Source organism: Larimichthys crocea, chromosome XIII (assembly GCF_000972845.2).
Source record: "Larimichthys crocea isolate SSNF chromosome XIII, L_crocea_2.0, whole genome shotgun sequence".
Taxonomy (NCBI): Eukaryota; Metazoa; Chordata; class Actinopteri; family Sciaenidae; genus Larimichthys; species Larimichthys crocea.
The window spans coordinates 11235552-11249291 of NC_040023.1; the positions used below are offsets into that span (position 1 = coordinate 11235552).

General features: G+C 44.3%; 1 protein-coding gene across 1 annotated transcript in view; it reads left to right on the forward strand.

Moving 5' to 3' along the window:
* Positions 1-513: 513 nt before the first annotated feature.
* The window catches only part of cct3 (chaperonin containing TCP1, subunit 3 (gamma)), a 16459-nt gene continuing 3232 nt past the window's right edge, over positions 514-13740 (forward strand). Inside the window, exons 1-5 of the mRNA XM_027286636.1 lie at positions 514-651; positions 1562-1623; positions 8507-8557; positions 8661-8723; positions 8817-8913. Coding sequence (XP_027142437.1) covers positions 624-651; positions 1562-1623; positions 8507-8557; positions 8661-8723; positions 8817-8913 — 301 coding nt within the window. The 5' untranslated portion in view covers positions 514-623. The remainder of the gene's footprint in view (positions 652-1561; positions 1624-8506; positions 8558-8660; positions 8724-8816; positions 8914-13740) is intronic.

Sequence of the window (13740 nt, forward strand, 5' to 3'; positions counted from 1 at the left end):
TTTATTTATTGAAGATTTTTTACTTCAGCTGGTTTTGATTTTTTACTTAAAATTTTTTTATTTTCTTTTGTTTCATGTTGGACTTCTTTTGTTTCTGATAATAAAACTGTCTAAAGACTAAAGACTGGCGAAAGACGAAAGACGGTCAAAGCTACCTGCAGAAAAAAAAATAAAGAAAAAAGAAACAATAGAATAAGCTATAGAGCTATATATAGAGAGAGAGAGAGAGAGAGAGTATATAGACGGGCTATAGGATATACTGGATAATAGAGTATAGATATAGATCTATATTATATAATTAGATATATCTATAGAATAGATATTATAAGGAATATACGGTATATATAATATGGCTGGGTCTCTAATTGTACTGATCGCTATAACTCTTTCTCTTCGTTGACTGGATTGGTTGAAGCGTCTATACGTCATGTTAATTCTCTCCGCTGATTGGTCGGGCCTGTGTTAGTTAGCTAGTTTTCCCGCCCCTGCCAGTTGAGCCCTCCTTCCTGCCTCGCCTCCAGAAGGTTCCAGGCTCCTCCTCTCCGCTCCTCCTCTCTCCTCCTCCTCTCTCCGCTCCTCCTCCTCCTCTCTCCGCTCCCCGCTCCGTCAGTGTCTCCGTGAAGATGTTCGGGCAGCAGGTTTTAGTGCTCAGTAAGTATTTCTCAATGTTTCATCGCGTCTTTAAAGCTTCACTCTCGACATGGCGCCTGTCCGGGCCCGGTCCAGGCCGCCCCGGCTCCGGTTGTAGCCGGTTACCGGCGGCCCGGGCCGGCTGCGACACAAAGCGGAGCCCGGCTCGCACGCGGAGCATGTGCTCCCTGTTAGCATGCTAAGCTAATCCTTTAGCTTCATTACTCAGCATTAGCCTGTTAGCATGCTAACAATGATGTTCGCCGGGTGTTAGCTTAGCATCACAGTCAGTGTATATTGTCAGGACTCAGAGACAGAGACAGAGACAGACAGAGACAGACAGAGACAGACAGAGACAGACAGACAAGAGACAGACAAGAGACAGACAGAGACAGACAAGAGACAGACAGAGACAGACAAGAGACAGAGACAGACAAGAGACAGACAGAGACATTTTATATTAGTATATTTTATGAGTACATGTTATATTAGTACATTTTATATTAGTACATTTTATATTAGTACATCTCATATAAAATGTACTCATTTTATGAGTACATTTTATATGAGTACATTTTATATTAGTATATTTTATATTAGTACTCATTAGTATCTCATATAAAATATTCTAATATACTAATATAAAAAGTACTAATATAAAATATACTATATAAAATGTACTGATATACTAATATAAAATGTACCATATAAAATATACTAATATAAACAATGTAAAGACTGTGTGGCAGTGTGTGATAGTAACATGAGATGAGACTCGGCCACGCCCTCTGATGACGTACTGATCACTTATTGATTGGACTTCATATCGACATGGATGATTTTATTAATTTAGTACCTTTATTTCTGATTAATTAACAAGTGATTTGACATCATGAGGACAGCTGTTTATCACTTCCTGTTTCCTTTGCAGATCAGAACATAAAGAGAGAGTCGGGACGGAAAGTCCAGACCGGGAACATCAACGCTGCCAAGGTCAGTCTGACTCACCGGACCAGGGGCCATATGCACAAAAAAGTGGCGTACGTCCTTTTCCACGCTCACGTTCAGATGTATCAAACGTGAAATGATCGTAGAAATGTGCGTGCCCCACGCCAGCTTCATAGCTGTCGTACACACGTTTCTACAGCTGTTGTTCCTTAGAGGTGAAGCTGGGAAACTGTTAATAATGTGAAAACAAGTAGTCATCAGAGTGATGTGCACATCAGAGACACACTGATGAACAATTAACACACCCACGTGTTTGCAGTTATATAGGTGGATATAAAAGCATGCACAATGTGATGAAGAAAATGATATTAACAATGGCAGCGTTAGCGTTGGACCTTGCAAATGGTGCAATCCGCCGTGAGCGATTTAAGGAACGCACGGATTTACTTGCAAACCATGATAATTGGCTCATAAGACGATTTCGGTTACCAAGGCCAGTGTTACTGGAGTTACTGCAGAGCTGTGGCCGGCCCGAGAGCGCAACGGGGGCCGGCGGGCCGGCTGCCTGACTACGCTGGGGTTCCTGGTAACAGGGGCATTCCAGCGGGAGCTGGCCGATCGGTCAGGAGTGTGCCAGTCAACCCTGAGCCGAGCAATGCCAGCTGTGTGGGACGGAATCATCTGAATGTCTTCCTGGTACATCAGATTCCCATACAGTGCTGTTGAACAGGCCGACATTAAAGCGCAGTTTGCAGGTGGGTTTTATGTTTAATGAGGGCGATAATATATGTAAATTAGATTTATGTTAATAGTGGTGTAGGTTGAGTGATTATGTTTATTGGGTTTGTGGTGAACGTTTCTCTGGACTTATTCTGTAATAAACACGATCATCGATTCGGTGCGTGTGTGTGTGAAAGGCGATTAAGTAGAAGGACTCAACTGATGATGAACACTGAGAGACATCAAACGTTTTGGCATTGATCAGGGGGGGCGGGGGGGGGGGGGCTGAAGATTAAATTTAATTACAGCTGTGTTTTAATTTTAAGTACAACTTTATTTATTTTATTGAAGATTTTGTAACTCACTGGTTTTGATTTTTTACTTAAAATTTTTTTATTTTCTTTGTTCATGTTGGACTTCTTTTGTTTTCTGAGAATAAAACTTCCTAAGACTAAAGACTGTCAAAGACTAAGACTGTCTAAAACTACCGTCATAAAAATAATAAAAATAAAAAAATATAAATTATATATAAGTATTTATATATATTAATATAGAGAGAGAAGAGAGAGAGTATATATAAACGGTATAATATATACTTATAATATATAGATATATAATATATATATATATATATATATATATATATATATATAATATATATAAGTATGATATACGGTATATATAATATGGCTGGGCTCTCTATTGTACTGAGCGTATAACTCTTCTCTCGTTGACTGATTGGTTTGAAGCGTCTATACTCAATGTTAATTCTCTCCGCTGATTGGTCGGGCCTGTGGTAGTTGTCCCGCCCCTGCCATTTGACCTCCGCCGCCTCGCCTCCAGAAGTTCGCAGGCTCCTCCTCTCTCCTCCTCCTCCTCCTCCTCCTCCGCCGCTCCGCTCCTCCTCCTCTCCGCTCTCCCACTCCTCTCGTCGCTCCCCGCTCCGTCGTGTCTCCGTGAAGATGTTCGGGCAGCAGTTTTAGTGCGCAGGAAGTATTTCTTCTCACAATGTTTCATCGCGTCGTTTAAGCTTCAACTCTCGACATGGCGCCCGGCCGGGACCGGTCCAGGCCGCCCCCCCACGGGGGGCTCCGGTTGGTAGCCGGTTACCGCGGCCCGGGCCGGCCTGCGACACAAAGCGGAGCCCGGCTCGCACGCGGAGCAATGTGCTCCCTGGTAGCTGGCTAAGCTAATCCTTTAGCTCATTATCAGCATTAGCCTGTGAGCAGCTAACAATATGTTCGCCGGGGGTTTAGCTTAGCATCACAGGTCAGTGTAGATTGTCAGGACTCAAGAGAGACCAGACAGAGAACAGAGACAAGACAGACAAGAGACAGCAGACAGAGCAGACAAGAGACAAGACAGACAGAGACAGACAAGAACAGACAGAGACAGAGACAGACAAGAGACAGACAGACAGAGACGACAGAGACAGAAAAGAGACAGACAAGAGACAAGAGACAAGACAGACAAGAGACAGACAGAGACAGAGACAAGAAACAGAGACAGACAAGAGACAGAGGACCAGACAGAGACGCCAGAAGACAGAGAGACAGAGACAGACAGAGACAGACAGAGCAACAGAGACAGAGACAGACAAGAGACAGAGACAGACCAGAGACAGACAAGAGACAGACAAGAGACAGACAAGAGACAGACAAGAGACAGAGACAGACAGAGACAGACAAGAGACAGAGACAGACAAGAGACAGACAAGAGACCAGAGCAGAGACAGACAGAGACAGACAAGAGACAGACAGACAGACAAGAGACAGAGACAGAACAAGAGACCAGAAAGACAGAGACAGACAAGAGACAGACAGAGACAGACAAGAACAGACAGACAGAAACAAGAGACAAGACAGACAAGAGACAGAGACAGCCAGAGACAACAAGAGAACAGACAGAGACAGAACAGAGACAGACAAAGACAAGCAGAGACATTTTATATTAGATATTTGAATTAGTACATCTCATATAAATGTACTCATTTTATAGTATTTTATAGGAGTACATTTTTATATTAGGATATTTTTGAGTAGATTTTATTTAGTAATATTTTATGAGAGATTTTATTTAGTCATTTTATATAGTATATTTTATATTAGTATATTTTATATTAGTACATGTTATATTAGTAGATTTTAGGAGTATATTTTCTATGAGTATATTTTATATAGTACATTTTTTATATTAGTATATTTTATGAGTATAGTTTATATTAGTATATTTATGAGTATATTTTTATATTGTACATTTTATATTAGTATAGTTATATGAGTAACATGTTATATAGTATATTTTATATTAGTAACTTTTATATTAGTACATTGTTAATTAGTACATTTTATATGAGTCATTTTATATTAGTACATTTTAATATTAGTAAATTCATATAAAATGGACTCATTTAATGAGTCATTTTATAGTAGTACATTTTATATGATACAGTTTTATATTAGTACATCTCATATAAAATGTACTACATTTTATATTAGTATATTTTTATATTAGTACGCATTAGTAATATCATATAAATGTTCTAATATACTAATATAAAAAGGACTAATATAAATATACTATATAAATGTACTGATATACTAATTAAAATGTACCATATAAATATACTAAGATAAACAATGTAAAGACGGTGTGGGCAGTGGTGTGATAGTAACATGAGATGAGACTCGGCCACGCCCTCGGATGACGTACCTGATCAATATTGATTGGACTCTATCGACATGGATGATTTTATAATTAATGTAGTACTGTATTTCTATTAATTAACAAGTGATGTGACACATGAGACAGCTGTGTTATTACGTCCTGGTTCCCTTTGCAGATCAGAACAAAAGGAGAGTCGGACGAAGGTCCGACGCGGGAACATCAACGCTGCCAAGGTCTCTGACCTCACCGGAAGGGGCCATATGCACAAAAAGGGCGTACGTCCTTTTCCACGCTCACGTTTCAAAGGTAGCAACGTGAAATGATCGTAGAAAGGTGCGTGCCCCCACGCCAGCTTCATAGCTGTCGTACGCACGTTTCTACAGCTGTTTGTTCCTTAGAGGTGAAGCTGGGAAACGGTTAATAATGTGAAAACAAGTAAGTCTGCCAAGGATGTGGCACATCAGGACCACGGATGGAACAATTAACACACCCACGTGTTTTTGGCAGTTATATAGGTGGAGTATAAAAGCATGCGTGATGTGAGTTAAGAAATGTATTAACAATGGCAGCGTTAGCGTTGTTAGAGGACCTTGTAAATGTGCAAGCCCTGTGAGCGATTTTAAGGAACGCAAGGATTGTACGTCAAACAATGAAAAAAAAAGAATAAAAAAATAAAATAAAAGAAAAAAAAAAAAAAAAAAAAAAAAAAAAAAAAATAATAAAAAAATAAAAAAAAAAAAATAAAGTTAAAAAATAAGAAAGAAAAAAAAAAAAAAATAAAAAAAGAAAAAATTTAAAAAATAATAAAGAAAGAAAAAAATAAAAAGTATTGGCTCATAAGCCATTTCGTTACCAAGGCCAGTGTTACCTGGAGTAAACTGCAGCTGCGGCACGGCCCGAGAGCCGCAACGGGGGCCGGCGGGCCGCTGTCGGCTGCGCTGGGGTGTCCCGGCAAAGGGCAGTCCAGCGGGAGCGGGCCGATCGGTCAGGAGTGTGCCAGTCCAACCCTGAGCCGAGCGAAGCAATGCCGCTGTGTGGGACGGGAATCATCTGAATGTCTTCCTGGGACAATCAGATTCCCGTACATCGGTTGAACAGGCCGACATGAAAGGCAGTTTGCAGAGAGCCGTTTTCCCTGATGTAATCGGAGCTATTGACTGACACACATTGCTATAAAACACAGGATTGAATTCTGTTTAATGTTAGTCGAAACATTTTCATTCCAATAAGTGTTCAAATCAATATTGATGCGCGAATGCAGCTAACGAACATCGTGGCAAGGTAGCCTGGTTTTCAACACACGACTTCATTCATTATGACTAACAGCTGGCTGGGAACAGGCTGGAGGCTGCACGGGGTGCAAGATGGGTGGCTTTCCATTACCGTATGTAAAACGGGACATTAAACGAATAATCTTTACTCACCCAGAAGCCGTGCAGTGTGGCAGTGCATATTTGGGCATGTGGCATTCAAATATCATGTTTTTGGTTTTCCCTTTTTTAATTTTCTGCTGGTGAAAATTAGAGCTGCAGAGCTTTCTAACAGCCCCTGATTGTATCCGTGTTCAGTATTCTTGTCAAGTAAAAAGCGGGCGTGAAGTGGAATGTGAGCCGCGGCTCCACACCTGTCCACACCTGTGTGTGCGCTGCTTCGGATCCATTTTAGCCTCACACACACGCTTCCCACTCACGTCGTTTTTTTTGGTCATATTTATCCCTGTTGACAGGACCAAACAGAATCTCCACTTGATTCCACTAGAATCTTTAGCTCAGACCTCTGTAAAATTCATTTTCCTTTCCGTTGTTCATCGCGTTATCTGATTGGACAAACAGGTGAATCCGCGGTCCAGGGCCTATTTGAAATAGATTTGCAGAGGGAAATGGGGCGTGAACAGGGAGGAGTTTGCATGTGCGCGCAATTCCCGTTGATTGGGATTTAGGGGTGGGCGAGATATCGAATATACTCGATATATCGGAGGCTTGTTCTACGTGAGATGTATGAATGACTAAAAAAAAAAAAAAACAAAAAAAAAAAAAAAGATCTCGAACATCAGTACTTTCACGTAAATGTTTTAAGCCGTCGCATTTAATTCTCCGGAGTTTTGCCTGTGTCACGCCTGGTGCTTGCTCACAGCACGCACACACTGCCCCGCCCACCCAGAAAAACCCCGGCGCCGCATGCGTACTTTTTGGTATCAGGTGAGAGAGAAAGTGAAGAGCCCAACGAGTTAATTGAGATGGAGACGGACGACTGTGGTTCCGAAGAAAAACAACTGCGGTCACGCCAGCCGTCTCTCGTTTTCGCGTGGTCACGTCAGCTGCTCCAATATTTTCAAGTGCGCCCTTATTGCGACTTTATGTCAAATACTTTGAGAAAACTGGGAAAGTCAGCGCTAGCTTACTGCAGCGTGTGGACACTTCCGGTTTTCAAAATAAGACGTGGGTGTTAAATTTATTAAAGGTTTATTTATAAAATATGAAGAATGGTTAAAATTTGATTTAAAAAAGTGTGTCTCATAAGCCAAGTATGATCCTGCACTGCTTCAGTGCTCATATGTACATTATGAAATATATTAAAAATTCATAAAAAATATGACAAGTGTTAAAATGCTATAAAAAGAGGTGTGTCTCATACAGCAAGTGTAAATCTACTGTTCTACATTGATTCTGAGCAATTACAATGCTATCAAGGTAATAATGACATTATTATTTATTAGAAATAAACAATACAAAACAACAACAAAAATATCGAGATATATATCGTGTATCGCGATATAGCTTAAAAATATCGAGATATTGGTTACAGGCCATATCGTGCAGCCCTAATTGGGATGTACAAAAGAAACGTGCTTGGATCCATGCGTACGCACACTTTGATACATCTGAATATTTTTGTGCGTACGACAGTTTCTGGGTTTTGCCGTACGCCAAGTTTCACGTGAAAATCCACAAGTATTCTTACATGAGGCCCCAGGTCCAGACCTGGACCTGATGTAGACCTTATGCATGCCCCAAACAGGCTCCAGGTGGAATGTGGGCCTGTTGGACGACACACAGCTGTCATCTGTCATCAAAGATCAGGTGAAGATCAGGTGAAGGCAACAGTCCACCTGGAGCCTGTTGCCTTCACCTGATCTTCAGCTGAAGGCAGATCAGGACATTTAGCTTTAGGCGTCTTTGTGACGAGTGCATGACAACAATAATCTGGACGTGACGTTGACTGAACCTTCTGAGGTGATCGTCCTCCATGTTCTCGTGTCCGCACTCACTCTGATGTTCTGATGCAGACGGTCGTCATGTCTGGCTGTCACGTGATCTGAGAGAAACAGGTGTGAGCGTCTCGTCTACAGGGCTCTGCGTGTTCCGATACTAACGAGCTCTGACCTCGTTAAAGCTTCCCGTCTCTGTGCGTTCAGTCCGCGTCGTTGTGAGGTGACGGCGTTTCAGCTCGTTTAACAGAGACGGCCAGACCGCCTGTCACGACACACACGGCGTGTCGCTGTTTAAATGACGAGGTGTGTGTGTGTGTTTGTTTCTTTCAGACCATTGCAGATGTGATCAGAACCTGCCTCGGCCCGCGGGCCATGATGAAGGTGAGACCAGCAACTCTGATAGTCAGCTGATCAATGAAAACAAAGAATGATTAATCAACTGATTGATGACTGATCGTGTGTGTGTGTGTGTGTGTGTGTGTAGATGTTGCTGGACCCGATGGGAGGAATCGTGATGACCAACGATGGAAATGCAATCCTCAGAGAGGTAACACACACACGCAGACACACACAAACACACACACGCAGACACACACACACACACACATACTGACAGCATCCTGCGTCTCCATGGTAACAGATCCAGGTTCAGCATCCTGCAGCCAAGTCTATGATTGAGATCAGCCGCACCCAGGACGAGGAGGTCGGAGACGGGACCACGTCCGTCATCATCTTAGGTGAGACAGGACGTGTGTGTGAGACAGGCAGGACGTGTGTGTGAGACAGGCAGGAAGTGTGTGTGTGTGTGTGTGAGACAGGCAGGAAGTGTGTGTGTGTGTGTGTGTGGCAGGACGTGTGTGTGAGACACAGACGTGTGTGTGAGACAGGCAGGAAGTGGTTAATGGTATTGTGATGGTGGGTGTGTGTGTGTGAGAAGGAGGAGAGCAGGCAGAGGGTGGTAGGGGGGACAGGCGGACGGGGGGGGGTGGGGGTGTGGGTGGAACGGCAGGAATGTGTGTGTGGGGGTTGGGTGTGGGAGACGGGCAGGAGTTGGTTGGGGTGGGTGAGAGACAGGCAGGAAGGTTGTGGGGGTTGTGTGGGTGTGTTGTGTTGGAGACGGCCAGAAAGTGTGGGGGTTGTGAGAGCGGGCAGGATGTGGTGTGTGTGTGTGTGAGAAGAACGGCAGAAGGTTGTTAGGGTGTGGGGGTGGGTGGACGGGGGCAGAAGTGTGTTGGTGGGTGGTGGACGGAGAAGTGTGGTGTGGGTTGTTGTGGGGTGTTGTGGGTTGTGGGGGTGTGTTTGAGACGGCAGGAAGTGTGTTGAGGCCGGCAGGAAGGTGGGTGTGTGAGGCCGGCAGAGATGGTTACAGTGCTGTCTAGTAACAGGAGATCGGGTTCAACTCCAGCCGCCTTTTATAAAGGTCTGTTTTGGCTAGTGCCGCCATACGCCGACGTGGAAAAGCACTCTACATCGAGTGCCCCCAGTCAACTTAAAAATGTCGAGCCAGCCACTGCTACGCATGTGATTTCCTCTAAAGCAGCAAGTCCATTGAAAATCTTTTTGAACTGTTTTGTTGACCATGACCCTCTCACTTTCAAGTTCAATGGAAACCGACTGCACAAATAGTAATTTGGTAGGAAAAACAAGGCAGACAAACAGTATTGTCTCTTGCGCAATCGGCCAGCGCGCTCGGCTGTAAGAGAGGTTGGTGGTTCAAGCCACCCAGGGACGATGAACGTTGTGTTCTCCCTGAGAACACAATGGCATGTGAGCGCCTGTTGGACTCTACCCAGAATGATCCGAACTTGCTAAAATTTCCCGGTGACTAATAGATTCTACACTTATTGGCATTCTAATGTGGTTGTCTTGTTGAAATGCTACTTCACTTATTCAAAATATTACTTGAAAACTCTAAAAAGAAGGCAATCAAGTCGCCGTGGCTTAGTCTTAGATGGTTAAACGTACCTTTCTTGTAAACAGGGGATCCCGATTCAAATCCGCGGGGGGGTGCCTTTTTTCGGGGTGTTATGGTAGCGTGCCTTGCCGACGATGGAAATCACTCTCACATCGAGTGCAACCAGTTCAACTTAAAAATGTCGGCCAAGCCACTGCTAAGCCGTCGTGCTTCCTCTAAGCAGCAATCCATGCATTTTTTTGAACTGTTTTGTTGACCCTCTGTACTGGTCCCAGCTGGTTGTTTTGTGTGAATGCTCATTCATTCCTCAAATGTTACTTTGAAACTCTTAAAAAAAGGAAACAATGGCCTCCATGGCCTTAGCTGTTAAAATTGCCTGTCTAGTCAACAGGAGATCCTGGGTTCCTGACCTCTCACTTTTTCCCGTTCAATGAGCTCAGACTGCTGACCTGCTAAAATTCCCAGGTGACTATTAGATTCTACACTTATGGCATCACTGGGGTTGTTTGTCTGTGAATGCTTTTTGCTTAATTTCACTTCATATTCATGTTTTTACTTGAAACTCTAAAAAGATGGCACAAATCAATGGCACGTTTGCTTAGATGGTTTAAGTGCCGTTTGTACAACAGGGAAGATCTGCGTGCAAATTCCCAGCCTTGCCTATTTTTGACGCCGGTCTGGTAGTAGCGCGCCCTTCCCGACGATGTTGAAAAGCACTCTCCATCGAGTGCTGCAAACCCCGTCAACTTAAAAAATGTGGCCAAGACCCACTGCAAGCACTCGTGATTCCTTAAAGCAGCAAGTCATGAATCTTTTTGAACTGTTTTGTTGACCCTGAACGGTCCCAGCTGGTTGTTTTGTTGTGAATTCTAATTTCATTTCATTCAATGTTTACTTGAACACTTAAAAAACGGAAAATCAATGGCGCCTGGCTTAGATGTTTAAATTGGCCCCTTTCTAGTACACAGGAGATCCTGTTTTCCTGACCTCTCACTTCAAGTTTCATGAGCTCAGCATGGCTGACCTGCCTACAATTCTCCAGGTGACTACTTTACGATTCTACACTTATTGCTTCTCTAATGTTTTGTTTTGTGTGAATGCTAATTTCACTTCATCAAATGTTTACTTGAAACCTAAAAGAATGGCAATCAATGGGCACCATTGGCTTGATGGTTAAAGTGCTGTCTGTAAACGGCGATCTGCGTGCAAATCCCAGCCGTTCCTATTTTTGACGCCGTTATGTTAGCGCGCCATCCGACGAGGAAATGAAAAGCACTCTCGCATGAGTGCAACCAAGTCACTTAAAAAGTCGAGCCGAAAGGCCACTGCTAAATAACGCAATCGTGATTCTCTAAGCAGCAGCCATGAAATTGAAATCTTTTTGATGAACGTTTTGTTTGACCATACTGGTCCCAGCTGTTGTTTTGTGTGAATGCTAATTCATTTCATTCAATGTTTACTTGAAACTCTAAAAAAGGCGGCAATCAAATGGCGCCGTTGCTTATATGGTTAAAGTGCTGTCTTTGTAAACAGGAGATCCTGGGTTTCAAATCCCCAGCGGTGGGTTCCTGTTTTTCGTGTCTGTCTTAGGTTAGCGTGCCATTGCCGACGATGGGCAAGCACTCTCACATCGAGTGCAACCCAAGTCAGTCAACTTAAAAAGCCCAGCCAAGCACTCCTTAAGCAATCGTGTTGATTCCTCTAAAGCAGCAGCAAGTCTGAAATATTTTTGAAAACCTTTTGTTCTGTTGACCCGGACTCTGCGTCCTTGCGGTGTTTTGTGTTGAATTCTAATTTCATTTCATTCAAATGTTACTTGTGACTCTTAAACAAAAAAAAAGGAATCAAGCGCCATGGCTAGATGGTTAAATTGCCTGTCTAGGTAAACCGGAGACCCTGGGTTCTGACCCTTCCCTTTTCAAGGTCCCAATGAGCTCAGAATGAGCGACTGCCTAAAATTTCTCAGGTGATACTAGATATTACACTTATTGCATTCTACTGTGGTTGTTTTGTGTGATGCTAATTTCACTCATTCAAATGTTTACTTGAAAACTCTAAACGATGGCAATCAATGGCACCGTGGCTTAGATGTAAAGTGCCTGTTGTAAACAGGAGTCCTGACGTGCAAATCCCAAGCCGTGCCATTTTTGACGCCGGTTATGGTTGCGTGCCCTTTGCCGACGATGGATGGAAAGCACTCTCCACATCGAGTGCAACCAATCACTTAAAAAGTCGAGCCAAGCCATCCTAAGCAATCGTGAATTCCTCTACGCAGCAAAGGTCCATGAAACTATTTTGAATGTTTGTTGACCCTGATGGTCCCAGCTGGTTGTTTTGTTGTGGAATGCTAATTCATTTTCATTCAAATGTTACTTGAATGGAAACTCTAAAAAAAAAGGAAAACAAATGGCGCCGTGGCTCGATGGTTAAAGTGCCGTCTAGTAAAACAGGAGATCCTGGGTTCCAACTCCCAGCGGCCTTTTTATAAGGTCTTCCCCATCCGTGGTGGGGGGGTGTGGGTGTGTGGTCCCGATGGGAGGACTCGTGATACCACGATGGAAATGCAATCCTCCGAGAGGTAACACCCACTGCAGACCACCACAACAAACACACACAGCGACAACAAACACACACATATGACAGCATCCTGGTCTCCATGGTAACAGATCCAGGTTCAGCATCCTGCAGCCAAGTCTAGATTGAGATAGCCGCACCCAGACGAGAGGTCGGGGACGGGACCCGTCCGTCATACTAGTGGAGACAGAGTGTGTGTGAGACGGCGACGTGTGTGTGAGACAGGCAGAAGTGTGTGTGTGTGTGTGTGTGTGTGTGTGTGTGGTGTGTGGTGTGTGTGTGAGGACAGGCAAGGACTGTGTGGTGTGGTGTGTGTGTGAGACAGGCGGAAGTGGTGTGTGTGTGTGTAAGCCGGCAGGAAGTGTGTGTGTGTGTGGAGACAGGCAGGCGTGTGTTGCGGACAGGCAGGGACGTGTGTTTGAGACAGGAGGGAAGTGTGGGTGTGTGGGTGGTGTTTGTGTGAGAGAGAGAGACATGCAGGAGTGTGTGTGTGTGAGGAAAGCAGGACTTGTGGGTGTGTGGGGTGTGTGATAGGGCAGGACGTGTGCTGCTCGCTTTGCCGCACTTCCCGTGCCCTCCTCCGCGCGCCCCCGTGGTGTGTTAGCTCCCCCCATTCTTGTTTCCCCGCCGCAGATCCCTCTGTCCCCTGTTTCTGCCCCGCGCTTCCGTGCCTGTTTCTCGTGTCAGTGTCCCCCTTATTTTGTTATGGTGTATTTTTTTTTTTTTCAGGCCCCCACCACCCCCCCCGTCTTCGCTTCCACTTGGCGTTGTGTGGGTGTTGTTGTGTGGTGGTGTGTGTGTGTGAGAACGGGCAGGAAGTGTGTGTGTGTGTGTGAGACGGGAGGTGAAGTGTGTGTGTGTGTGTGTGAACGGGCGGAAGTGTGTGTGTGGGTGGTTGGTGTGAGACGGCAGGAAGTTGTGTGTGTGGGTGAGACGGCAGTAAGTGTGTGTTGTGTGGTGTGTGTGTGGTGTGTGGTGTGTGTTGTGTGTGAGACATGAAGGAATTTTGTGTTAGGCCGCAGGAAGTGGTGTGTGTGAGCCGGAGGAAGTTGGTGTGGGGGACGGCAGGACGTGT